Below are 27,521 nucleotides of genomic sequence, written 5' to 3'. Positions count from 1 at the left end.
GTGATATTCTAATTCTATCATCCCAGTGTTTTTGAAAGTAGGATTCTCAGTGTGGGAAAAGGAGATACAGATTAACACAGCAGAGGCTAAGTACAACACTGTGTCCCTGGATGTGAATGTAAAAATTTATGAACATATGAGGTGTTTAATCTTAAATAATCTTATCTTTGAGTCTGGGACGCGCCGCCGCCATGATCATTCCCGTGCGTTGCTTCACCTGTGGCAAGATCATCAGCAACAAGTGGGAGGCCTACCTGGGGCTCCTGCAGGCCGAATACGCCCAGGGGGATGCCCTGGACGCCCTGGGCCTGAAGCGCTACTGCTGCCAGCGGATGTTGCTGGCCCACGTGGACCTGATTGAGAAGCTGCTCACTTATGCGCCCCTAGAGAAGTGACCATGCCGGAGCCCGCCCGCCTGCCATGCCAACCATGGGCTGTGAGATGAGACTGAGGCATCTGGGGATGCCTGGCTGCAGCGTGTGGACTGTGTCCTGTCCCCCACTCTGGAAGGAACCATCCAGTAAAGGTCTTTCAGATCCAAAAATAATAATAATAATAACAATAATAATAATAATTTTATCTTTGCTCACTGAAAGGGCCTGGAATCCCGATCAATATGGTAGCAATAAGCATCCATAACCCCCAATGTGATCTTAAAGTACAATTTCCCAGTAAAAGAAATCAGCAGTTCTTAGAGAAAATGGCTGATTTCAGGTTGGGATGGGAAACATGTAAGTTAAAGCATTTCATCTTATCAAATAGCAATGAAGCTATCAAATATTTCTCATATTGGGTCAAAAGGACTTGGGAAATTTCTACTGTCTAATGGGAAACTTCTAATGTCTAATGTCTAATGAGACAATACGAGCATCAATAGCAGCAGTAACTGCAATGGGTCTGAGCTTGTTAAGTTTAAATCAACACATTCATAATAATACAAAAAAAGAAAACCTCAATTGTTACTGCTAATCCAATTTTTCCACATCCACTGAATCCAATTTTTTATTTTAAAACTTGTAAAAAAAAAAAAAGGGGGAAAGAGGATGTACCTATGCTGCCTTTCCTGTACAAAGAATACAATTGAATAACCAAATAGTAGAGAACTTCTCCTAATAGATATACTCTAATAAATAAATGAAAAAGTAATGGTAGAAATGGAATATCACCACCTTGCAAGCCCTAATAAAAAATCTAGATATTAATGACTGTTAACATCACACACACAGCTCCCAAATGATAAAAGGTCTGTGGATTCAGGAACCATGCTTGTCTTTTTCACCACTGTTTATCTAGCTGCTGTATGTAGTAGTTGCTCACTAAATATAAGCTAAGTGGATGAACGTTGAATCCCAAGAGTCAAGGGAATATACTCCTTAATTTCTGATATTGTTTTCATAGCTGATCCAAAGTGGTGTTGGCTTGATGAGATCTGTGTCTTCTAAAATCCCACATCCTCATCACGGGAATTGGTGTTGGCTGAGGGCTAGGAAGTCGGGAGTGAGAGGATGGAAGAGTCAAAAGGAAACATATCCAGGATTGAACCCAATTAGAGCAGACACACAGAGTCAACATGTAGCCCATGAGAGGGAGCTTAACGACGTTTATTGAGTCTTTTCTGTGTGCACAGAGTCTACAAGGATTCATGAACCTTCATAACAATTCTGTGGACTAGGTATTGTCATTTCTGCTTGACAGCTGAGGAAGCAGGTTCAGAGAGGTTAAGAAGTTTGTCTAATGTCATGTAACTTATGGGTGTCAGTGCCAAGATGGGCTTGCATCTAGGTATATCTGACTTCAAAATCTTTTGGGAATTATACCATGGCAAGCTTTCTTTGGATTTCAAGTTCCTTCTTAAATGCCATGACCAGAAGTAAACACAATACTCCAAGGGTTCCCAGACTCAGGCAGAGCTCAGGGGAGTCATTATTTCTCTCACTACAGTATATACTAAGTATATATGGTGATACATATGAAAATGCTTTGTGAATGACATAGTTCTCAGTTGATAGTTGTAATAATTATAAGGCTTAAGAGCGCATTACCTATTTTGATTTCTGTGTCCTCCTTATCACTCTCATTGATTTGGCAGATGGGGAAAACTATCAGGCCTTCTAGAAATAAGTTATATAAATCCACATTTCAACCATTGTGCCTAATCAAACCCAGTTTTTAAAAGAGTGTAGTTTGTCCTGATTTAGTGGCATCATGGTTTTTCAGCAATGAAATATTTCAAAATCTCCATTTTGTCATCTGCTTTGAGCTCACTGTGCACTCGATGCTTTGTGTCATCTGAAAATATGAGTGGCGTGTCTTCTCTGCCTTCTTGTATCCTTCATCAACACTCTTCCCGTAGGGAATTCAGACCATACTTGTTAGATGATGTGTACCAGGTATTTCTGCATAATTGCCCCACCTAACATTTATAAAACTCCTGAAGTAGGTACTATATGGTCTGTTTGCAGATGAAGGCACCAAGAGGTGCCCAAGAATTAACCTGGCAGACAGAGTACAGGCTGGCTTGGAACCAGGCCCCCATCTCTGGGTTCGCGTCAACTTTCCTTCATCATAGCTCCCAGCAATTTCATTATAGCTTGTGCGATTTCACCAGTGACCTCCTCCAGGGGCACCTGGTTCATCAAGCACACACCTTTCCTTTCATTTATCAGTTACAAACATAATGACACAATGAGAAGTACTTCCATGTAGCCCATTTGGTTTTATAATGCTGTAGAGAGAAGGAATAATGGCTGAAATGTGTGTGTGTGTGTGTGTGTGTGTGTGTGTGTGTATACATATTGCCACTAGTATCCAACATTTTCAGTCAGCCCATATGGTTTATTCAATCCATTTTTTTTTTTTTTTACTTAAGCAAGTGTTTCATTTAATTCTGTCCTTAATTTTTCCTTTATCTGTTTGAGTAAAAAAAAAAAAAAATATATATATATATATATATATGGAGCACTAGTTCACATTTCAAGTGTGAAGTTTCTGGCATTTCATGACCTATAAGGCCCTCCAGTTAATGTCAGATGCCAGCCAGTTATTGAACCATGTGCCTCAGCATTATGTTTAAGGGGCATGTGGAAGGGACACTGCTGGGTGGTGGTTGACTTGTCTTTTGCTCTCCGCTGTATCCCCAGTTCCTACCACGGTGGGAGGAGCACTGGAACATACTGTTAGCTCAATAAATATTTGTTGTATGAATCAATGAATGAGTGTCTTTGATTTCTGGATTGTGGGCTATGTTTTGGGATCTCCTGATGTTCCATTTGCTATAGACGGACTTGTGTCCCCCTCAGGTCATATGTTGAAGCTCTTACTCCCAGTGTGATGGTACTTGGAAATGGGGCTTTTGGAAGGTAATTAGGAGTAGATGAAGTCATGAGGGTAAGATCTTCATGGTGGGATTAGTGCCCTCATCAGACACCAGGAGGTCTACATGTGTGTGCACGCACATGTGTATGCACAAACACACACACACACGCCCTCCCCCAAGGAAAAGGCCATGAACACATGGTGAGAAGGCAGCCATCTGCAAGCCAGGAAGACGCCCCTCACCAGAACATGACCATGAAACAACCTGAACTCGGGCTTTCAGTTTCCAGAACTGTCAAGAAATAAATGTTTAAGCCATCCAGTCTATGGTATTTTGTTGAGGCACCCAAAGAGTAAAATATCAATAATCTCAATTTTTTATTTTAAATTTCCAGATTTTAAAAGAACACTGATTTAATTGAAATATAAAATTAAAAATAATATGCAGGGCCAATACAATGTATCTCAAAGCAGTCGGGTTGTAACCTCTGCTCTGCAGGGCTGTGAGTGCACAGGTCTAGTTTCCCTCTTTTGGCAGTGAGCTCCTTGAAGTTGGTGGCCTTGTGTTGTTTGTCTCTTTATTTTAAGCACCAGGCACAAGGTAGCTCATTAAATGGTTGTAATTTCCGGAGCCCATTTCAGATTTTTCCTTCTCCGAGAAGATTTCACTTCTGATGGCCTCCTGTTCACCTGCGTAACCCCTGGACCTGGATTATCAACGGAAGACCCTTGGAGTTCCTTTGACACTGTGCATGTCCTTCTATTAAATCAAACTGCCCAGCGCCCTGCTTTACCACTGCATGTCTCTGTGTCTTCCCTAGATTATGATCTCACTGAGGCCAGGCTCTTATTTGTAGCTCTACCCTCAGTGCTTAGCACAGTGCTGGGGAGTGCCTGGCCCATAGTTTATGCTGAATAAATACATGTTGAATAAAAAGGCATGCATGGGCGGATGAACAAATAAATAAAACACTGGGTCTGTTTACATTTGCCCTGTAATTTTGATCAGAGCCACTGGCTGTGATTATATATAATCACATGATAAATATTACATGTTAATTCATAATTATATGTAATATTACATGTAATTTCATATAATCACATATTGTATATTATTATATATTATATGTGCCATATATATAATATATCTGGTTCAGGTGGAAAATAAAATAAGGACAAGAGAAGAGAAGAAAGCAGGACCAGGAGAAGTTTGGCAGGGGCGGGTGGACTGACAGCCAAGAGCCCCCATTCATTGCAGGCCACCCAGAGAGGAGTCTTCACTGAAGAATTGGACTTCATCCACATAGCAGGCAGATGATTGTTCCAACCTCTGCAGGGCCCAGGGGCTCAAGGCTCTGACTTTTACTTAATACATAGGAGCTCTCACCCCCAACTTGCCTCCTCACTGTAACCAAGGCTCACAGTTAAGAATGAGGTGATGTGGTAGGTAAATTCCTCTCTTCAGGTGTCTTATTTGTCAATAAGGGAGGCAACTCTGCTAGTGCATGAAATGAGGCGACTGCCCTCACAGTTTTTGGTGTGGTATTTTAGTCACTGGGTGGGAGCCACTGAAGTTTCTTCAAATGGGTTATTTAAACACAAAATGAAACAATGCAAAACAGAGGTTTATATACATGCAATCAAACCAGCATTCCCTCCCATCCCCAGGACAGCCAGTGAGCCAATGCCTCTTTCCATCTCCACATCCTGATGTGCCTCTGGGAACTTTACTCCTTCTAGATAGTAATCAGTGGCCTTTGCCAGTCAAAGGGGTGTGATAGGGCGCTGTCACATCAGACACACAGAGTTGTTGTCCTGGGTTTTCTTCTTTTAGCTCTGAAGCTTCAAAGTCCTGGCTGAAAGTGCCCACTAGACCATAGGCACCAGAGCTGAGTTCCAGATTTGGCATTTTTGCCTGACTTGCTTTGTGGTCTTGAGAAAGTCTTTCCCTCTCTGGATATTAGTATTTTTTTTTTTCTTTAAAATGAGGAATCTGGACCATTTCTAGAGCCCACTGGAGTTTTCAGTTGCTGTAGATTCAACAAGACCACAGGGTGCTCTTCTAAATCCAGGTTTCCCTGCTGCCCTACCAGCAGAAAAGCTCCTGTTCTGTCCATGCACACTGACCCCTCACAGAGGGATCTGAGGTCTGGGAAGGAATTACAGACTCTCAGAGGTGACCTTTGAGCCTAGCCACTGCAAGAATATATTCCAACCCACTGCCTCCTCACCCCCTACTTTTATTCCAGGTCATCTTCCAAGATACTTTCTGCAACCATAATATTATCTGGCACTATTATCTGCAAACTTGCTGACACTTTCTAATACTTTCTCTGTCCGCCCACTCCCCTGGTGTCTCCCGTGCATTACAAGGTCGCAGCAAACTCCTCAGGGCCCAAAGCTATCTTCAGATCATAGCCCTGCCCTCTGGGCTCAATCCAGACCAAGACCTGATCACCTGTTTGGTCTCCAGGCTGCTTCAGCATTGATACAAAGAACTTCCATTATCTTTGTTCCTTCAACCTTCACAACTCCCAATGCTCCCCACTGACTTCATCTCGGAGGTCCCTAGTCACAGAGCTCAAGCTTATCATCACTGAGAACTATATCACCTCCCAAACTAAGAATGCTGGAATTTTTTTTTTATATTTCCAATCTCTTATACTTTGAAGATTTTCACCATTTTACTCCTTGCTGAACCCAAGTATGAAGCCACAGGGTGATCACTTAACAGACTGTTAAATACCCTCAATTCCCACCTTAATAACCCATTCCTAGCTTCCACATTCTTCCTTATAATTCCTTTTACTTAGATGTATCTTTACAGAAAGCACACAGGTTATTATATTTGACCTTGTTGTCATAAGGATTATTGGTGTTTGAGCCTGTGTCCTACAACATCCTATGTAAACTCTTTGAAAGTAAACTAATCATTGCATCACTTATTTTTGGATGATGATAAACTTCACATAGAGTAAACAATAGTTGTGTGCAGAATAATGGTTCTGATACGCAGGTAAGAGAAAAGTTGAAACAGTTGGGAGACTTGGGAAATTCCTAGTGATGGGAATGTGAACTCTAAGGTCACCAAGGAGTCTATACTGCCTTCTCCTGGCCTTATCCAGTCAAGACAGACTTTGGCTTTTGGGCTGATTGTTTACATGAAGACTTTATTCATATATTCTGTTATTCTTTCAAAATACTTTTTATAATGTGCTTTGCTAGGAAAGGTGATAATACCAGGGATAAAAAGTTAATGAAAGACTCATAGCCTTCTGAAGTTTAAAGTCTACCAGAGTGATAGACAGAAAGTAAATTATCAAATTAATTGTGAGATGATATACTGAGGAGTATGATTATATTGCTTCTAAGTGCTTTCATGTAAAAACACATACATTAGAGAACATAGCTCTTTTGTGAGACTAATCGCAAATATTTTTCCCAGGCTTGTTATCTGCTTATTGCCTTTGCTTATGATATATATTTAAGGTTTTGGAGTATGCAAGAGTTTTTTATTTTAAGCTGCAAATGTATCATCTTTTATGATTTCTGAGTCATATTTAGAAAGGCCTACCACTCCCACATTATAGTAAAATTCATTCATATTTTCTCAAGTAATTCAATGTTTTAATTTTTGTATTTTTTAAAATTCATTTAGAGTTTATTTTGGTGTTATGTATGGTATAGACCAAAATTTTATGTCTTTCCTTATGGCCGTCTAGTTGTTTCAGTAATATTTTTTTTAAATGCCCATTCATTTGTTGGATCTACTTTTATGTCCTTCAGACATGTTTTAGCCCTAGTTCTACAGTTAAACATATTCACTGCTCACTGCAAGTTTTTAGTTTTCTTATTTGCCAAAATTTCTCCAATAACCTGTCGACTGGATAAAGATTATTCTCTAGTAAATTACTGAGTGAAGAGTTTGCCTTAGTCCATTTTGTGCTGCTATAAGAGTATACCTGACACTGGGTCATTTATAATAAACAGGAATTTATTGGCACAAAGTTCCGGAGGCTGGGAAGTCTGAGACTATGGCACAAGCAACCGGTGAGGGTCTTTTTGCTACATCCTTACGTAGTGGAAGGCAGGTAGGCATGAACTCTCATTACCTAAACACCTCCCATTAGGCCCCACCTTTCAGAACTGTCACATTGGGAATTATATTTCCAACACATAGATTCTGAGGGTCGCCTTCAAACCATAGAAGGGCTCATGAAGCAACAATATTTACCTAGTTACTACATATTCAAAAGTTTTATTTTCTGTAGCCTTTATACTTTGAATAACAGATTGGCTGGACATAAAATCCTTGGCTCATGCTCTCTGTTCTTTGATGGGCGTCTTGTAGGCTCTTCTCTGTAATCTGCATGTGAATGTTGCTGTTGAGAAGCCTGATGAGAATCTAATTTTTTCTCTTATGAATGACTTGGTCTCTTCGCATGACTGACTGAAAAGTTTATTTCTTCATATTTTAAGTACCATAATATGGTTTAGTGATTACTATTGCAGGTAATTCTCTCAGGTAAAAGTGTGACCCTTCGATATGTAGAGTCATATCTTTGATTTCAAAACATTTTTTTCTTTATTATTTTAAGTATTTACTTCTTTATATTTGTTTTTTCTTCCTTTGGTATGTGAATTATATATATGTTGGATCGCCTTTGCCTGTCTTCCACATTGATCATTTTTGCTTTAATTATTTTTTTCACAAAATTTTTTATTGTGGTGAAATACACATACAATTTACCATCTTAACTATTATTAAATGTACAGTTCTGAGATAATAAGTACATCATATTGTGTACAAACTCTCTCGAATTTTTTTATCTGTCTTTTTTTCATTTCAGTTTCCATGGACTTTTAAAATTTCTTTTCTCTAGGACACTGACATGTGTTTTCTGGGGTACATGCTCCCCTTTGCACTCCTTGTATTTTAGTCTTAATTCGTGAGATGATTATGTCGCTTCTCTTTCATATCCTCCTATTGTGTAGTTAAATTCTTCTTTGAGGTCTTTTACTTCTATTTTGTGAATTTTTTTATTGTTAGACAATTAGGAAAATTATGTTGAAATATTTTTTCCCCTCTGCCTATTGTAATCTTTTTTAATGATGAGTTTTTTTGTTAATAAAATACAATTTTATGTCATATTTGAAATTGGAGGCTTTGTTTGGATGTGAAGCTTTGCCTTTTTATTATTCATATTTGAATGAGTTGTATTTTTCTGGCCCAGTTGCTACAGGAGTATCCAGTGGCAGTTGTGTTTGGAGGTGGGAAAGAATTAATGTAACCTCGCCTGTTTCTCAGCTCATTGGCTCCTCCATCTGTTGCACTTAATGGGTAGTTTATTGGATATATTGTGATACTATCTTTGTTCTCCTTGCACTCCCAGTCATTTCTGTCTATTTCCACCAGTTCTTATGCAATACCCTTTTCATTCATAGAGCTGTCCACAGCAGTGCCCTACTAGGTGGTCCCTCACATTCTGGTGATGAATATCTGCTGCTGATTCCAGGTTCTGCTGATAACAGTCTCTTTTTCTCATAGCACTGACCACTCCACCACCTCTCCAGTCATCATTACGGCTTCTCTGATTTGCTCTCCCCGACTCCATACTTACTTTCATATACCTAAAAATCCGTGTACATTTTTGTCTTCTTAAATTATATATATTTACAGCATACTACATGATGTTTTGGAACATGTATACATTGTGAAGTGATTAAATCAAGCTAATTAACATATCTATCACCATACATACTTTTTTTTGTGGTGAGAAGATTTAAGGTTTACTCTCTTAGCAATTTTTTTAAGTATACAATATATTAGTATTAACTATAATCACCCTATGGTACTATGGATCTCCCAGACACATTTTTCCTTTGTAACTAAAACTGGATTTTTTTCATCTTCTAATTTTGCTGAAGGTGTAGGATTTTAAGATATTAATTATCCTTGTATCTTTGTATGGTTATGAGAAAGATACATTGAAGATTCCATTCTAAGCTGCTGACATGCTCCTATATGGCCAGGAGACTACCTGATTATCTTAGATACTGTTATTTGTTTTCTATTGCTGCATAACAAATGGCCACAAACTTAGTGGCTTAAAATAACATTTATTATTTTATAGTTTCCATGTGTCAGAAATCTGGACATGACTTATGTGCATCCTCTGCCTAAAGTCCTTACAGGGCTAAGTTAAGGTCTGTAGGGCTGCATTCTCATCTGGAGGCTTGACTGGGGAAAAATCTGCTCCCAAGCTCATTCAGTTTGTTGGCATCATTCATTTCTTTATGGCTGTGTAACTGAGGCCCCCTGTTACCTTGTTAGATGCTGTCCTGGAATCACTCTTAGCTCCCAGAGGCCTCTCTCAGATCCACTCTGGGGCCTGCTTCATAGGCCTTCTCACAACATGACAGATTATTCTTTCAAGCAGGATCATTTCTCTTTAGGAAGTAAGGCAACTAGGCAGGCATGTGGCTCACACCTGTAATCCCAGCACTTTGGGAGGCCAAGGCAGGTGGACTGCTTGAGGTCAGCTTGGGCAACATGACAAAATCCCCTCTCTACAAAAATACAAAAATTAGCCAGGCATAGTGGCACACTTGTAATCTCAGCTGTTTGGGAAGCTGAGGTGGGAGCACACACGCCTGAAAGGTTGAGGCTTCAGTGAGCCAAGATTGCACCACTGCACTCCAGCCTGGTAACAGAGCAAGACCCTATCTCAACAACAACAACAACAAAAATAAATTAAAAAGGAAGAAAAAAGAAAGAAAAGAAAGTAAGGCAACTACATAACATATTATATCTGAGTGACTTTGAGTTTCTAATTATTGTGATTAAAAATTTAAAGGGTTATTTTGTTTAATAATTCAATTTACATAACTTACACTAAGTAGCTGTTTATTCTAATTGTTTTCATTAGCATTAACATATTAGCTATAACTTTTACCTGTGGAAGGAACACTTTCTCTAATTTTAATAAAAATACCATATGGGATAACAGCGGTCTTGCTTCAGACTTTCTGCCAGCGAATCCCTGGGTGTCCTCCGATCTCTAGTTGGGGACCGCAGTGTCCTACACATTTTCCTTTCCCTTTGTGGGCTGCCACTGCCCCTTTATCACCTGAGTTTCTTCTCTTCCATGTCTGGTCTTCAGAGTGAGACATTCTCTTCTAAAGATGAGCTTACAAACCATTTTCATTTTAAGGACTTAGTCATGATGGCAAAACATCCAAAGTCATAAATAAAAATTTCAGACTCATAAGGTGGTGTCTGTCGTTGTTACCAACTGTAATTTCCGGTCCCCTTGCTAGATCTCTGGGGCCCTCACCCAAGATTCCTCACCCTATGGGAAATGGAGCTCACTCAGCATGTCTCCCTCAGATGCTGGCAGCCATGTGAGGCTGTGGGGTCTAGGAGAGGTCTCCCAAGCTTTTGTTCCTGAAGTGTGCTTTGGGCTCATCAGTGTATAGAACAGAGTGGATATACACATATCTTCTCAAGAGTGTATGATACTTTCCAAGACCTCTGGCCTGAGCATTCCCCCTCCAAGGGGCTGCGGCTCTGGTATTCCTGGTAGAGCCTGACTGAAAAGTCTTATCCATCAACCTCTTCAGAGAAGGGATAGGGATTCTTGGAGATCAGAGTTGAGAATTGAGGTCAACTGTCAGGAATGGGTGAGGAGGGGAGAAACTTGGTTTGTTTCAGGGGAAGAGTTTGAAGTTGAGGTGGGGGGGTGGATAAGTAGGCATGGTAGCTACAGGGTCAGAATAAGTTATGGTGATGACACATTGCTAGCTGCCTCCTGGGAAAGTGCCTTTCAATTTCCGTCCCTTCATCTTGCCCTGGCTGGTGACTCCAGTGGAACCTGGAGCAGATAGATCTTTATTGGTAGGAAGCTCCCAGATGTCAGGGACAGAACCCCCAGCACCCCAGGTCTACCAGGCATAAGGGCTGGGGATGAAGAAGGAACTCAGGAAGTGTTGGGCAATCTTGCCCTTTCCCAGGGAGGAGCTGCCTGGGCTTATTCACAGGGCGGGTCCCCAGGTGCTCTCAGTGTATTCCCACTTTAGTTTCTCCAGGTGCTGTAAACGGAGCTGGCTTGGAGCCTCAGCCCTCTGCCTTCCTCTTCTCTTCCATCTTTTGTTAGGGATCCTGGGCTCTCCTCTTCTCTCTGAGAAGTCAGAGTCCAAGTGCCCCATTCCTAGGGAGGGAGTGCCCTTAGGGCCAGGGAGAGTGAAGGTCGGAGGAGGCATCAGCTGGAGAAGGAGGGCAGGGCCTGGATGCCAAGTCTGGAAGGGAAGGAGCTGCTGGCCAATCAGGGGTGAGCCGACTGCCCCCTGACCTGCTGGGCTGGGACAGCACAGGACCCACGGTATCTGTGAGTTTGAGTGTAAGTGTGTTTCTTCAGAAGCCCTCTTCCAGCAATGGGACTGAAGTCTATCAAGTTAAAATGTGTACATGGTAGGGAAAGTTCCCCTGATCTCCCTTTTGGAACCCTTTTTCCAAAGAAGAAAACTTTCTTTATAATTCTTCTAAGTGAGTTTGGTTTCACCCTTCCTGGATGTTTCTTGAAAAGGCTGTGGGTTCTGGGGTTACCTCTATCTAATTTCTTCCCTTTCTGTAGAGTCCTGAATTCTTATCTACTGTGTCTCACTTGTCTCCTGCCCTAATATTTCTTTAAGTACACAGGATGCACAGCAATGTGAACCAAGCTGGTAAAACCTTGGCTCCAGCTTATCCTGCCAGTTTAGTGTTTGCTATTCATGGTGCAGATGGGAGACACTATCAGTCCTGTCGCTGGCAAGGTCAGGGACTGGGCTCAAGGCTTCGTATTTTGGATGTATGATACGACAAGCTTGGGGCAGGAATTGCCACACTGATGTTTCATGGTTGTGGAAGCACCATGATTAATTGACCAGGGTCCAAACCAGAGTTGATAGTGGATTCCAGTAGCTTTGCAGGAGGCCAGCTCCTAACAGGGTTTCAGTCTTGGGAAAGTGAATCCTCACCTCTCATTTAACTAACGAGGGAGGCTGAACATTTTCCCTCATATTTATTAGGTGCTGGCCTCATTTGTAATCAGCTCATTTTGTCTTTACTGCAGTTTTCCTGAATCAATGGACTTGTGGGTGTTATCTGCTAGGTGGTTGCTTGTCCTGACCCAGGAAGCTTCTACAAGTTCTACTCTTAAGATGTGGTTTTAAAAATTTCCCATCTGGGGAGTACTGATTGCCGTTTAAAAACCCTGGAGGGGAATGATCTATCCCATTTGGTTTCAAACTCTGTAGTTTCTCACTAGGAAAACTGGGGGGGAAAGTTGATGTTTTGGTTGGTAGCTCATAGAGTTGAAGTTTTGGTCTGACTGAGCATGAGTAAGCAATTCACTTCTGCCTGGAAGAGCAGGAAAGATTCCTGGAGATGGAAAAGATGATAGTGAATCTACAGTTCAATGTTCATCATCAGAAACTCAAGCAGGTTGTGAAGTTTCAGGCAGAGGCTCCGGAGTCAGACAGACCTGAGTATGAATCTGGCTCTGACCCTAGTAGCTGGGAAACTTAGGACAAGTGACTCAAACTCTCTGAGGCCCAGTGTTCTGATGATAAGCGTGGGTCTCATAGGTCATTGTGAGACTAGTGAATATCCGTGGAGTCCTCAGCAAATACCTTGGAACACAGAATGCAGTCAGTAAGTGGCAGCTGTTGTTATTATAATTCCCACTCAAGAAGAGGTTAGTTGAGCATCCATCAGGGGTCTTTGCAGAGTAGAGGACTGGATTGAATGACTTTACATACCTGGGATTCTCAAATGGTGCAGGGGGTAAAGCCATGCGTGCTCCTGTTTGTAATTCACTCCATCTGAGCCTCAGTGTTTTTTATCTATAAAAATGGGGTTAAGAATACTTATCTTACAGGACTTTCGTAAGAATTAAATATGAAATTGGACCACTAGATATGAAAATACATACACAGGGTTTTTTTTTCATAACAGCAACCTAGAGGATTTTAGAAATTGTTATTTTCTATCCCAAAGGCTTAAGATCAGGCACTGGGCTTCTATGAGGGACCAGGAGCCAGCCAGGTGCTGACCCTCAGGAAGCCACAGGATGGTAGGGGAGGCAGACAGTGGTGCCACATAATAGACGGGTGCTCCGCTTGCAGAGTTAGCACGGCTGTGTTAACTGTCAGCGTCTCTTCCAGGGCCACCGTCCACACTCTCGCGGTCACGGTCCTGGGACCACGTGGGGATGCTGCCGTGGCTTCTTGCTTTCTCCATTCTGGGTCTCCAGGCCTGGGGTAAGTTTTCTTTCATTGCAGAAGTGCTGTTGATGAGTAAGAGAAGACCCGTTCTCAAGTTTAATAACAGAAACCCATCCAAGTGCTTTCCCTTTGCTAGCGGGTAGGATAGCTTTGCAATTTGGAGCCCCGATCTAGAGTTGACAGATCTTCATTCAAATCCTTGCCTGCCCTTTGCTACGGTGGTCAACAGGTCGTTCAATTTCTTTGAATCTTATTTGCTCCCATGATAAAAGGATAATATTGCTCATTTCTTAGGGTTGTTTCTGAGGATTAAATTAGATCACAAGTGTGTGCCATTTGGCACAATACTCAAGTAGTAAGTCCTGGGTGATTTATAGCTATGATTTAATTATTATCAGCATCGTTATTATACCAATCACAGTGAAACCCAGCCCTTGGGTCTACACTTGTAAATAAGAGCAAATTCCCAAAGAGTAGTAATGCCCTTTCTCTAGATTAAGAAGATTTCTTGTCGTTTTATACATAAGAGTAGACACATAGAAATGTTCAATAAACAAATGCTGTTGAATTAAAATGAAAGTGGGCTTGGCGATTCTTAAGTATGACCTGTTTTCAGTTTGTCTGACGTACGCAGACCCTGTTCTGAAGGAATAATGTAATTTAGCTTTCTCTCTGTCCTCTGCTACTCTGACAGCAAATTCGATGGGATTACCTGGAGTTAGTGTTGGAGAAACTCATAGGCCAGGGAATACACAGTTCAGCCCTTCATTGTATGAATGGAGAAGTGGAGGCCCTGATGGGGAAGGCTGCTCTTTGAGAGTTCTGTGGGTTTCGTTTGCAAAGTGTCCTCTCCAGGCTCCTCCCTCCCCCTCCCCAGTCCTCTGTGTTCCCTTCACAACCCAGCTCAGGCCCTCTCTCTGCTGAGGTGGGCTCCTGTCCTCAGCAGTCTATCCAGCACACCTTGGCCTTGGTGTCCTGGTCATGTATTTGCTCTTGATTTCACAGAAGAACAGAATCCCAGAACCATGGTGGAGAACCTCAGCGACTTTGTCTTGTAGGAAGAGAGACAGGTCACATTGTGGCAGTGACTAACCCAACTTCATCTGACAACTCTGGGGAGGCTGCAGGGTGTAGTTGTTATGAACAGGGGCTTCGGGGTCAGAGATTCCCACTGGAATCTAAATCTACGCTTAAACCTCTGTTATGTTAGACAAGTAACTTAACTTCCCTAAGACTTGGTTTCCCTTCTGTATTGAGAGCATAGTTGCTTCGCTTAACTCATGAAGTTGTTTCAAGCCACAATTCTGAGAGCGTCCTTGGATGTGCTTTGTAACCACAGGGCTGGCCTGTGGGAGGTGGGGCTGGTGACAATGTCACTGCTGCCACTGGCGACTGCTCCCAGGACTCCTGGTACTGAATAGGAGTAGCAGGGATAAGGACAGGCTGGCGGTGTCTAATCCACAATAAAGCATCTCTAAAAGAGATGGCAGTCACAATGATCTATATATTTCTGTTCCAAGAACCTTGTCTGGCACCAATAGGTGCTTAAGACGTGTGTGTTAGCTCAACATGTTATGACTGTCTTGGTATGTGACACCCTGCTGGGTACCCATGGATTGATTAGTAAGTCTGCAGGTGAGCCGGGAAAGGTGGCACAGCCCAGATAAGACAGCAGGTGAGACTGCAGTGCTCCTGGAATGGAGGGAGGCTGGGGGAGGTGGGAAGACGAAGGCCTCTCTGGGTAGATGTGGGAGGCAGAGGCAGGCCAAGGCCAGAGACGTCTGCGGTTCTCCTCTGTGTGCTTCCTAGAGGACGTTAGGTGACCTGGGGAGGCTGAGAGGCTGTGCACTGTGGACTGGGATGTCTGGCACAGCCTCTGCGCATGCTGGCCACATGCACTCTGAGGACCAGCCCCAAAGCTGTCTTGCAGGGGATTTTCCACAGTTCTCCTGGAATGAGACCGAAGCCAGAGGCTTGTCGCAGAGGTTTATGAACCTGTTTGTCAGCATCTCACAGCTCATTCACAAGAGTCGCAATGGTGAGGAGGCTTGGAAATTGGCTGGGGTTTCTTAAGTGGTCAGAAATGTTTCTCAGGACTTGACGATGTCTGGGCTGAGAGTGAATGGGGTGGGGAGGAATCTCAAGAGGTTCATCTCCAACCACTCCCATGGATCGTCCTGAGTCCTTAGGCAAAGGGGGGTTCCTGGGTCTAATGAGAGAAAAATAAGAGAAACCCAGATGAAGAAAGAAAGAAGGAGGCCAGATGCAACGGCTCACACCTGTAATCCCAGCACTTTGGGAGGCTGAGGTGGATGGATCATGAGGTCAGGAGATGGAGACCATCCCGGCTAACACGGTGAAACCCTATCTCTACTAAAAATAGAAAAAATTAGCCAGGTGTGATGGCACCTGCCTGTAGTCCCAGCTACTCGAGAGGCTAAAGCAGGAGAATTGCTTTAACCAGAGAGGCAGAGGCTGCAGTGAGCTGAGATGGTGCCACTGCACTCCAGCCTGGGCAATAGAGTAAGACTCTGTCTCAAAAAAAGAGACAGAGAGAGGAGAAAAAGAAGGAGAAAAAACCCATAGAGAAAAGACGTGTTCTCCACTCCCCAGCTCCAGCATGACAGTGTCTCCACTGTCCCTCAGAGCACTCTTGGGGCTCCCACAGTGAGGATGGAGAAAGGGAGCCTTCAGGCAGCCTGCAGCCGCAGGTGGGATCTCACAGCCCTGCCACTAGGCAGTTTTTGCCTGGAAGAGAGAGGCACAGACCCGGTGTTCATGGAGCCTCCTGTGGGCTCTGGAGCCCCTAGTTGAGGAGACTGACAGGACTTCCTTCAGAGAGTCATGGTTCTTAGGGGAGGGCAACACAAGAGACACATTTGAGACCGGGGCAAATGGCAGTGAGGGAAACGCATCCTCAGGCTTCCAGCTCAGAGCCCCAGGGAGGGCGGCGGGGTCAGCTGGGGTGCTTTCTCAAGGAGGAAAGTGTGAAGTAGGCCAGGGGGCAGTAGGGGATGGGATTTGCCCTTCAGGGAAAGACAAGGAGAGACAGTCCGGGAACAAGGTGGCATGACTTCCCAGGCTGAGTGCAGCGTGTGTCTGGGCAGTGGTTCAGCTACAGTGGAGAGGAGGAGGGGGCTGTGAGGGTACAGGGCTCCCCCAGGGCGTCTCCCACCCATGGGGCAGGGAGGGCCTGAGCGTGAGAGGTCAGGGCACATAGACGGCCTGTTGGGGGAAGAAGGGCGGGGCCTGCTGTGTGCCATCCTGTGGTCTTCCCTACAGATACTCCCACCATTATCCCCCGCAAGGAATGGGGGGCAAGACCGCTTGGCTGCAGTGCCCGGCTGACCCTGCCTGTGGCCTACGTCATCACAGACCAGCTCCCCGGGATGGAGTGCCAGGAGCAGAGCATTTGCAGCCAGATGCTGCGGGGGCTGCAGTCCCATTCTGTCTACACCACAGGCTGGTGCGATGTGGCATACAAGTAAGAGGCTGGCCAAGTCCCCGAGGGCTGCATCCAACGTCACCCCTCTCAGGGTGCTTCCACTTCCCCTTCTCTGTGTGTCTTTATTTTCTGGCCTTCATTTACACTGTTTGTATAATGAATAAAAATGGTAAAAGGGAAATGAAATAAAATCCAAATCCTCCGGGGACTGTAAAAGGGATGACTCTAAGCCACTTATTTAAGTGGCTTTCGATTCTGGCGCTCCTGTGAAAAAGCGAGGAAGGTTATGTGATAACTGCGGTTCCAACTGAGCTCTTGGAACTCATGAAGACTTAGAGTTTACAGAGGTCTTCACAAATATCACCCGATTCGGCCCTCCCAGCTACTCTGAGGAAGGGGTTGGAGAAATATTCCCATCTTTATTTCACAAGTGGGAAAGCCACGGTTCAGGGGGATTAAGAACTCTGCCAGAGCGAGGAAGTGTGTACCCAGAGCTGTGTCAGGGTGCCTGCCACTGCAGCCCTTGCTCCTCCCACCTCACAGGGACTCATACCTGGGAAGCAGTGTCCCACTCATTATCCTGAAGGGCCACCCTGACAGCGAGGCCAGGGACCCCACGGGGGAGAGTGGGCGTTGGGAATGGTGGGGAGCAGAGCCCCATGCGAAAACAAGGGAGAGCATGACGCAGCTGTGCATTTTGCATTGAGTATCTGCTCTGGGGATCATCGTGGAGGCCCAGAACATTTTCCCCCTTAGCCTCAAGAATGAGGAGACAGATGTAGAAGGAGAGGGAAAGAGAGAGTGGGAATGGGGCTATCCCCCCCACGGAACTCTAAAGGCAAACATAAATGATTTCTGAATTATCCATTTTGGAAAGGAAAACCTATGTCTTCTTATTTATTTATTTTTAAACACAAATAAATAAAAGCACCTGCAGGCCCTGGTTGTGGCCCGCAGCACCCCTGGGATGGCTGGGTCTTCCCTGTCTGCCCACCGTGTGTGCCGTGTCAACTGCGACTCACCTGCCGCCCCTGCCACCAGCTCCTCCACCATCCTGCTGTTGTCACTGCCGTGTTGCCTGGTTTGGTCACTGTATTCCCAAGTTTTTTCAGCCATTGCGTCTCTAAGTCAGGTTTCTGCAGTGACACTCTTGACAATCTTCAGTCTTTGCAATGCAGCTGACAGTAGCTGTAAGGGACTGTTCACAGTGGACTAACCACAGGCTGCTGCAGGAATGAGCAAGGGACCTGTGAAAGAACAGGCAGCAAAACCAGGGAAGGGGTCAACACACCAGGGCTCCCCACCCACTCCTCAGGCCGACATCGGTGTAGGGTCTTTCCTTGACCTCAGGGAGGTGTTCTCTCTGTGTTCAGTTTACTGTGGAAACTCATGATCTATTAAAAGCTGGACATGGCAAAGTTGTGAAAACATCAATTCTGAAGACTGATTGGAAAGTGGAGGAGAGAAATTATAAAAGGGCAGGAATAAAAGAAGTAGAATAAACAATATATATTTGATTTTAAAAATGAATGTTAAAAATGAATGTAAAAAAATGTTTTTTTTCTTCTGAATGTACTTTTAAAAAACTTTTAAAAAAATTTATTTATTCTTTAAGTTCTGGGGTACATGTGCAGAACGTGCAGGATTGTTACATAGGTACGCAGCAGGATTGCTGCATCCATCACCCCGTCATCTACATTAGGTATTTCTCCTAATGCTATCCCTCCCCAATCCCCCCACCCGCTGCTATCCCTACCCTAGTCCCCCACCCCCCAACAGGCCCCCATGTGTGATGTTCCCCTCCCTGAAAAAGGAACATTCTAAACAAATTTCTATGATAAAGAAGAGCTTAAGAAAATTCCTAAAAAGAAACTGAAGAAAAGCATCAATAAAAAAGAAACTATTGAATATGGCATAAGTGTTTTAGAAAATGTTCAAGTGCTTGGTCCTATAATTTAAAAGCACGATATATTAATTCTTAAGCTCTTGAAAACTACTGGACTAATGTTTTCAGGTCCTTGAGTGTCACACATTCAAATTCCACTTTGAACCAAGTGAGTATTTTTAAAGTGACGTTCTGGAAAACACACATAAGCTAAGTCACAACAAAAATTAAAACATATTCCCATGTCTCTTGAAGGTTTAAAACTGGTTATTCTGCCCTCCCATTGTTATGTTGTTGGAACATAGTACTTATTGATGAGCCTCCAGAACCCCTTTCCCTTTTGAGGATCAGTGAGAGGTTTTCATTGATGGGGATTTGCCAGTAAAGCCATTATTTCCTTCTTGGCAGCTTCCTGGTTGGGGATGATGGCAGGGTGTACGAAGGTGTTGGCTGGAACATCCAAGGCTTGCACACCCAGGGCTACGACAACGTCTCCCTGGGCATCGCCTTCTTTGGCAGTAAGAGAGGTAAGGGTCACTCCCCGCGGACCCTGTGCTGGGGAGTTGCGTACACTCTCCTCCTCCACTCCCCAGGCTCCACACTCATCTTTTCACCCTGCGTCATACTTACCTTCTCTGATGAAGTTCCTTCTCTTGAAGTTCTTTTCTGCTTTGGATTCTGTGACATGCATACTTCTTGTCCTCTTCCTCTTTATGGGTCTGCACTCCTGTGATATTGCTGACGCCAGCACGGACATTGCTTGAGCTCACAGTTATTGTCATCACTTCTAAAGTCTGAGGTTGTCTGACATAGATGCTGTGACTGCCAGAGGCAGAGAAGCCTGGCTCATCTCTTCTTCCAGTTTCTTCCATTGGTAGAAACGGACCAGAAGGCAGGAGCTATAACTTGCAGGCTTCTAGCCCCCAGAAAAACAGAGGAAAGCACAGAACAGGGATGGAGTTGAGAAATAATACATATGGAACCAGCACCTGCCAGCATCCTCATTTGACAGCTGGTGCTAGGTAACAGTGTTTCTCTCAGAGGTTTTCTGTGAGAATTATGAGTTAACAGATACACAGAGTCTACTGCATACCTGACCAGGGGAGATATGAGTAAATCCCGGTTGCCTTTTCTCCTGTGCTAGTGCATACCTAACTCAGTCAGTTGGGCCTTCCTCTGCATGTATTTTCACTGCCTTCCAGCTCTTTTGCCTAGAGAGGGAGTGGATAAAGTCTTACTTAGGCTCTTGGAAGAAGTTGTCAACTTTGGCTGCCGAGAGATCTAGGTAATTTCTTGCCTCTCAGGCCCTCTGTTCTGGCAACTGGGCCAGTTTCCTCTCTTTCAGTCCAGTTATTCAGGCTCAAGTGGTCATATCATCCTCCCTTCAGCTGTCTAGTCCAGGTGGAGTTTCTTACTGACAGTTCTGTGCTCCTCCTTAAGGCAGCAGTCCCAGCCCCGCTGCCTTCTCAGCTGCAGAGGGTCTGATCTCCTATGCCATCCAGAAGGGTCACTTGTCACCCAGGTATATTCAGCCGCTTCTTCTGAAAGAAGAGATCTGCCTGGACCCTCAACAACCAGTGATGCCCAGGAAAGGTAAGACCCTCCATGCCACCTCACCCTCCTTGTTGCCATCCAGCCATGTTTGAGAGTGCTTTTTCCCTGTTAAACTCCATGGGATTCTGGGACCAAGAACATCTCATACCTACTTTGAGAGCTGGAAAATTCTGAGAGGGCATCTTCCGGGCATCCTCTCCATCCCATCAGAATGAGATAGCCATGGTCTTTTTCTTAAAACAAATACATATGTACACAGATTTTCACTCAATCAACAAACATTTGCTGCATAGCAGGCACTGTTCTAAATACTGAGCATACAGCTGTGAACAAAACAGATGAAACTCTCCACCTTCAGGAAGCTTGCACTTCAATGAGAAAAGACAGAAAATGAACAAAACAGCAAGTGAATACATATGATGTTAGTTGGCATAAAGGTTATGGAAAAAAACAGAGTGGGAATGGAGTGGGGTAAACTTGTATACATATTTGTGTCTATTATGTGGGGACATGAAAACGTGCATAAACACACATACCTTTCTAGACACAAAAACCAGCCAAACTCCAGCACAGCCACAGCTCAGAGAAGAACTTGCGTTCACAGATGATGCTGACATCAGAGTGCATATGACAAAAAGCTGAGTAAGAAAAATGATGCACTATTTTGAAGCAAATAAGCAGCATCCTAAAACTAGTCAAATTAATAAGCACGTTCACTACTGTGGACCTTTACTTTGGATCAATGATATTTTTTAAATTAGCTTTTTAAAATTGCAAATCTCTGAATAAAATGTTTCTTGCTTTTGGACAGCCACTATCTTCAATAGTGATAATTCCTTAATATTCATACAGTTCTTTCTAGATTTCAAGTTGTTTCCACAAATACATGTGATCAGTTCAGAGAGTCCACTGACTTCTGCATAGTGGCCCTGTTACATAAGCACACACACCTGCACATGTGTTTGCAATGCATGGTCTTTTGAAGACAATGACCATGCCTATATATATCCCACAGTCCTTCCCCTTCTGCTTGTACACTGATTTCTATAGGTATCGGGCCTGTAGATTTTTGCCCCAGCCCCTTGGTTCCAGCCATCTGACACAGAAAATCTCCATCTGGACTTCCCCAGAATCCCACAGACGATCTCACATTAGGATGTGCCTGTGGGTGCTGGAGGCCTGGGAGAAGCTGAGGAATAATCCAGCCTGTAGTTAAGTGATTGCTCACAGGGAAGCAAAAGCAAATTCCTATTTCCTTGGCTTTTCATCTTACCACAGTTTGTCCCAACATCATCAAACGATCTGCTTGGGAAGCCAGAGAGACACACTGCCCTAAAATGAACCTCCCAGCCAAATACGTCATCATCATCCACACCGCTGGCACAAGCTGCACTGTACCCACAGACTGCCAGACTGTCGTCCGAAATACACAGTCCTTTCACATGGACACACGGAACTTTTGTGACATTGGCTATCAGTAAGTGGGATCAACGCAAAGACAACCTTCTTTTTCTTCAGGATTGTAGGAAGGAAGGCTGTGAGGGGGAACCGATGTTTCCTGAACTCCTCCTTTGGGCTGGGTGCTTTCCATAAGGCAACACATTTTATGTTTGCAAGACTGGGCTGAAGATCATTCAGAGCATAGCTAATGGCTAGTTACCTCGCTTGGGCATATCTCTACAAGTGTTTGGGAAGATTCTGAAGAGAAGGCATTAGGAGCCTAGTGATAAAGTAAGACTGTGATAGACGGTATCTATCTATCTGTTTAGTCTGTTGAAAAAAAATTTCAACAGAAAAAAAAAAAGGCACAACCCTTCATGCCCTTTCCTGAGGAGGAAAGGATATGAAGGGTTGTGCCTTTTTTTTTCTGTTGAAATTTTTTTTTAAATATATATGTTTTATTGCATTTTAGGTTTTGGGGTACATGTGAAGAACATGCAAGATTGTTGCATAGGTACATACACAGCAATGTGGTTTGCTGCCTTCCTCCCCATCACCTATATCTGGCATTTCTCCCCATGTTATCCCTCCCCAACCCCCAACCCCACTGTCCCTCCCCTAGTTCTGCTGACACAAGAACAGAAAATCATACACTGCATATTCTCACTGATAAGCGGGTGTTGAACAATGAGAACACATGGACACAGGGAGGGGAGCATCACACACTGGGGTTGTGCCTTTTTTATGCAATCCCTTCTAACCTGTCAGAGACAAAGGCCTTGCTTACCCCTACCTCGGTCTGCCCAGCTCCAAACTTGCTCTCTCCGATGTCAGAATCCTGCTATTCCTCTGGTGTTACTTATCACATTCTATGGATGTAGAAACTTGTAACCTCTCTGGGCCTCTTTTGTCTCATCTCTACAATAGGGAAAATACGTTATCTGTTTGAAGATATGGAGTGAGATCAAAATATTCTCTTTTGATACCTTTAATGACAGGTCTGTAATAAAGAAACACATTAAACTAATGGAGTAGAAAAGCTACTTGGAAGATGTCTTGGAATTTTCATAGGAAGGATTTAGGTCTAGAGTATAATATATTTCAATTATTCATCTGTGACTTAATCACAACATGTCTTACAAAGTCTCAGGTAAATGTGCTTTTGCAAATGTGTTGTTCTGGGTCTACTGTCTCTCTCTCCTTTTTAACTCCTGTTTTTTTTTTTTTTTGAGACAGAGTCTTGCTCTGTTGCCAGGTGCCAGGCTAGAGTGCAGGGGCGCGATCTCGGCTCACTGCAACCTCCGTCTCCCGGGTTCAAGCAACTCTCCTGCCTCAGCCTCCCGAGTACCTGGGATCACAGGTGCGCGCCACCACGCCCAGCTAATTTTTGTATTTTTTAGTAGAGATGGGGTTTCACCGTGGTCTCGATCTTTTGACCTCGTGATCTGCCTGCCTCGGCCTCCCAAAGTGCTGGGATTACAGGCGTGAGCCTCTGTGCCCGGCCTTAACTCCTGTTTTAAAAGCAGCCTTTGCAAACAGGTGGGAACTCTTGCTTCACTTTTCAGGATTTTCCATAGGGGTGCTATGGTTATTTAGCACAGGTAACAGGAAATGGACTATAAATCTGGAAATTCCACATGGAGAATGCTGCAAGTTGAGGGAATGTTCATTTTCCTCTTTCATTCAGTCTTTATAGACGTGATCCCTGTTCCTTGACTTTTCAAAATCTGTTGCGATATCTTTCTCCTGCTCTAGTCTCATGACATGTCATCTGTAACTCTGATGTGGACTGTAATCAGGACAAAGCACCCACTCACACGTTATTTTCTAGCTTTTTAATCGATAGTTATTGGATAGCTACTATGTGCCTGGTGCTAGACAAGATATGTCAATCTAACAACAAACAGAGAGAGATTCTCCAAAGATAATGATTTTGGCCAGGCACGGTAGCTCATGTCTATAATCCTAGCACTTTAGGAGGCTGAGGCTGACGGATTGCTTCAGGTCAGGAGTTTGAGACCAGCCTGGGAAACATAGGGAGACCCTGTCTGTATAGAAAAACAGAATAATTAGCCGGGTGTGGTGGCATGCATCTGGAGTCATTCCCAGCTACTTGGAAGGCTGAAGCGGGAGGACCTCTTGAGCCTAGTAGTTTGAGGCTGCAGTGAGCCATGGTGCGCCACTGCCCTTCAGCCTGAGCAGCAGAGTGAGACTCTGTCTGAAAAAACAAAAACGAAAGCAAGAAAACAAAGATAATTAGTTTATTTGGGAGTGTGCAGGAAATTTGCAAATCTGGGATATGCATGCTATGGGAACCACAGGCATATCCAAGGAGGTTGAGGCTAGGGGAAGCTTTTAAAGGCAAAGGGAAAAGGATAATTTGTTTTGAAATAAAGGAACACTGGAGAACATTGGTGCTTATCACAGGCAGGAAGTGACACCACTTTGTTCGTGGAGACAGCGTGTCGGGCAAGTGTTCCCCATTGGCCAGATGTCCTTGTGACTAGTAACAAGTTGCAGTTTCGAAAGTTTTTGGCAAAAGTTCTTGTTACAGGGATGAGTGCCTAAGAGTCCTTCAGAGAGTCTTTGTGCTAGTTCTTATTGTAGGCTTGTGTGCATGAGGGTCCTCCCTTCTCAACCTCCCAGCTTTATTTATTTTTATTAGAATTTGACACAAGTGACTCCATTTTGATTCTGAGAAATTTCAATGATAGACACGAGAGAGGGAAGGATGACAAGTAACTACAATTCAAAGTGTTGAGCACTGTGATGGATGCAGAACAGAATAATGTGTAGGATGAGCCTCTAATCAAAACTTTGCAGGAGGTGATTGGGGTCTGAGAAGGGCTTCTAGAGGGAGGAGTATCCTCATTGGGACATGGATGAGGAGGGAGAGTGGAGGTTATTCAGGCAAAGAAGGAGGAAGAGTGTCTGGGTGAGGAGGAACAGCATTTGCCAGTGCCTGGGGTACAGACAGAGCACTACAAATAGATTTGAAAGAGAGGAGTGGTGAGCAGTACGGGTGGGAGGGCCTGTGGGGGCCACATTGTGGAGGGCTTCATAGTGGGCTCAGAGAGACTGGCTCTATTTGAAAGGCAGCTGCAGACTATTTAGGAGGTCATGCCCTATGGTAGGATTTGTATCTTAGAAAAGTCACTCTGGGTGCTACTTTAAGAATGGACTGGAAGAAGGCAAAACTCTGGCAAGAAGCTATTGCAGTGATCCGGTGACTTGGATCAGTCGGTCTAGAGATAAGTGAAGGAATTTAGAAGCTGTGTAGGAGATACAACTGACAAGCTCTGACTAGTGACCAGGTGGGCTGAGTGAGGGGCGGAAGGCACTCGGGGTGTTGCCCAATTTTCTAGCTGGAGAAATTTTAGAAGAAGGTGGGTTTGCCTGGACATGTTTTTAAAGTAGTACTTGAATCTGTGGGAATGATTGTCCAGGGCGAATACATTGAGAGAGAAAAGGACCAGAGCGCAGAGGAGCACCGCGTTTGAGGAAGGGAAGGCCGGTGGCAGAGGGGCCTGAGGGAGCAGCAGGGGGAGGAGACCCAGGAGGGTTGTGCTTGTGGAAGCCCTGGGAAGGGAACACTTTAAGAGAGTGGCCAACACGGTCGGTATAGTACAGAAGTAAAATAAGTGTCCATTGTACTTCGTGCCAGGAAGCCACTGCTCACCTGAGAGGGGTCAGATTCAGTGGCGTGGTGGGAACTAAGGCCAGGTTGAAGCGGATTGCGGTGTTTTTTGTTTTTTCCTTGTCCACATTGGCACATAAGAGACGTCCACCAATATTGGATAAATGGATGAAAGAAGGAATGAATGGTTGAGGGAGTGAAGTATTTAAATTCTGCTTCCCAGAGTGATTTTCTCCATTTTCTTTTCCCGATCCAAGCTTCCTGGTGGGCCAGGATGGCGGCGTGTATGAAGGGGTTGGATGGCACATCCAAGGCTCCCACACTTACGGATTCAACGATATTGCCCTAGGAATTGCCTTCATCGGCTACTTTGTAGGTAAGGGGTGAGCGTGGGGTTAGAGGGGTGCTGGGGGTGGAGGGACCACGCGGCATGTCTGGGAAGCATGGGGGAAAAGGCAGCCCTGTGGTGTCTGGCAGTGTGAGTGGAACATTTTAGCTTTAAAGTGGACTCTCAATAGAGGATGTCACCAGGATCCCCTTTCACACAGAGCATTTACCCCTAAATCCACCCATGCCCATGCCCAGCTCCACCTCACTTTACATCCAAGGCAAACATGGAGCAAGGGGGGAAAAAGTCTTTCTCAAACTTCAGTGCTTTTATCGCTCAGTTCGCAAATGTGTCCGTCTCTTGGTAGCCATGGCAACAATTTGGGGAGCACCACTGCCTGTTTGGAAAACTAGCGGGCGGCCCAGTGGTGCTGTATCTGCTTTGTACCTGCTCAGAAGTGTGCGGTCCCCCTCCAGAGCAGTTTTTAAACTTTTTGGAAGAAACTTTGGCACGGAGGCATCAGAGAAAGCAATGACCTTGTTTTCTGTTTGTGCCTGGTTGCCACAGTTTACGTGGAAGTGTTGGCTATGGTGATGGTGGGATGGGGCAGGGTGGGGGCAGAGGGAAATTGGAATCTAGCTGCTTGTCCCTTCCCTGATCAAGAAACTTTGAGACCCTAATGACTGATGGGGAAAATGTGTTTTGCAGAAAAGCCTCCAAACGCTGCATCGCTGGAGGCGGCCCAGGACCTGATCCAGTGTGCCGTGGTCGAGGGGTACTTGACTCCCAACTACCTGCTGATGGGCCACAGTGACGTGGTCAACATTCTGTCCCCTGGGCAGGCTTTGTACAACATCATCAGCACCTGGCCTCATTTCAAGCACTGAAGGAGGCCCTGGTCCCTCTGAGACTGCCCTCCCTCCCCTGCTGGGCCTCTCCCATCCTCACCAGCCACCTTGGTTCAGCACCTTGTGTTCCCCTCCCCTGCCAGCCCATCCTGTCCCTCCTTTCTCAGTTTAGGATAGTCACATCCTCTCCTGCCAGCATCCTCCAGGAGCCCCCAGACCTTGCAGCTGCGCATTCACAGCCCTCTTGGTCTGAGTTCAGACTTCCTGTCTCCTTACCTTCCTCTCCCCCAGGGCACCTACTTCCTCAGCCAGGCGAGACAATGAGCTGGTCCTTGTGGTATTTCTCTCTCTCTCTCTCCCTGTGCCCCTCTGCCTGGTGAGCCTTCCCTGTTGTCTACCTGGAAGTCCCCGCCTTTTACCCCTTACTCATGACCAGGTCAGCGTGCCCATACCTCCTCTCTGCTCACACATGGACTGGTACATATTTGGATGCAGGCCTTACCTTTCTTAAGGGCTGTATGTTTATAGATGTGTCTGTCCTCTCCTCTGGGTTGTCAGTTTCTCCAAGGGAGGAATTGTATTTTATTCACATCTGTCCTCAGTACCTCAGCGGTGTTTGGCGTTTAGTAGGTTCTACAAATGTTTGTTAAAGAATGAATAAATGAATGAGCGGACCCAGGTCCCTGTTCGCCTTGCCAATTTTCTTTGGCACTTCCTCCCTGGGGCAGCCTTCCTGGATAGTGTCCCTATCCCACCAGCATTCTCTTCGTTCCTGTTCCCTCCCAGTCCAAGGCTCAGAGCTG

General features: G+C 44.6%; 1 protein-coding gene across 1 annotated transcript; it reads left to right on the top strand.

Moving 5' to 3' along the window:
• The first annotated feature begins 429 nt into the window (after positions 1 to 429).
• On the top strand, positions 430 to 26,757 carry PGLYRP3 (peptidoglycan recognition protein 3). Its single transcript, XM_012438297.2, has 8 exons — positions 430 to 520; positions 13,522 to 13,617; positions 16,864 to 17,065; positions 19,320 to 19,438; positions 20,352 to 20,504; positions 21,744 to 21,942; positions 25,800 to 25,918; positions 26,579 to 26,757. Exons 1-8 carry the CDS (start codon positions 430 to 432, stop codon positions 26,755 to 26,757), a joined length of 1,158 nt encoding a protein of 385 aa, XP_012293720.2.
• Positions 26,758 to 27,521: the final 764 nt, after the last annotated feature.

Source organism: Aotus nancymaae, unplaced genomic scaffold (assembly GCF_030222135.1).
Source record: "Aotus nancymaae isolate 86718 unplaced genomic scaffold, 86718_ANA_hifiasm-v0.15.2.pri h1tg000108l, whole genome shotgun sequence".
Classification (NCBI taxonomy): domain Eukaryota; kingdom Metazoa; phylum Chordata; class Mammalia; order Primates; family Aotidae; genus Aotus; species Aotus nancymaae.
The sequence above is the reverse complement of the archived record's forward strand: the minus strand, read 5'-3'. Positions and strand labels throughout refer to the sequence as shown.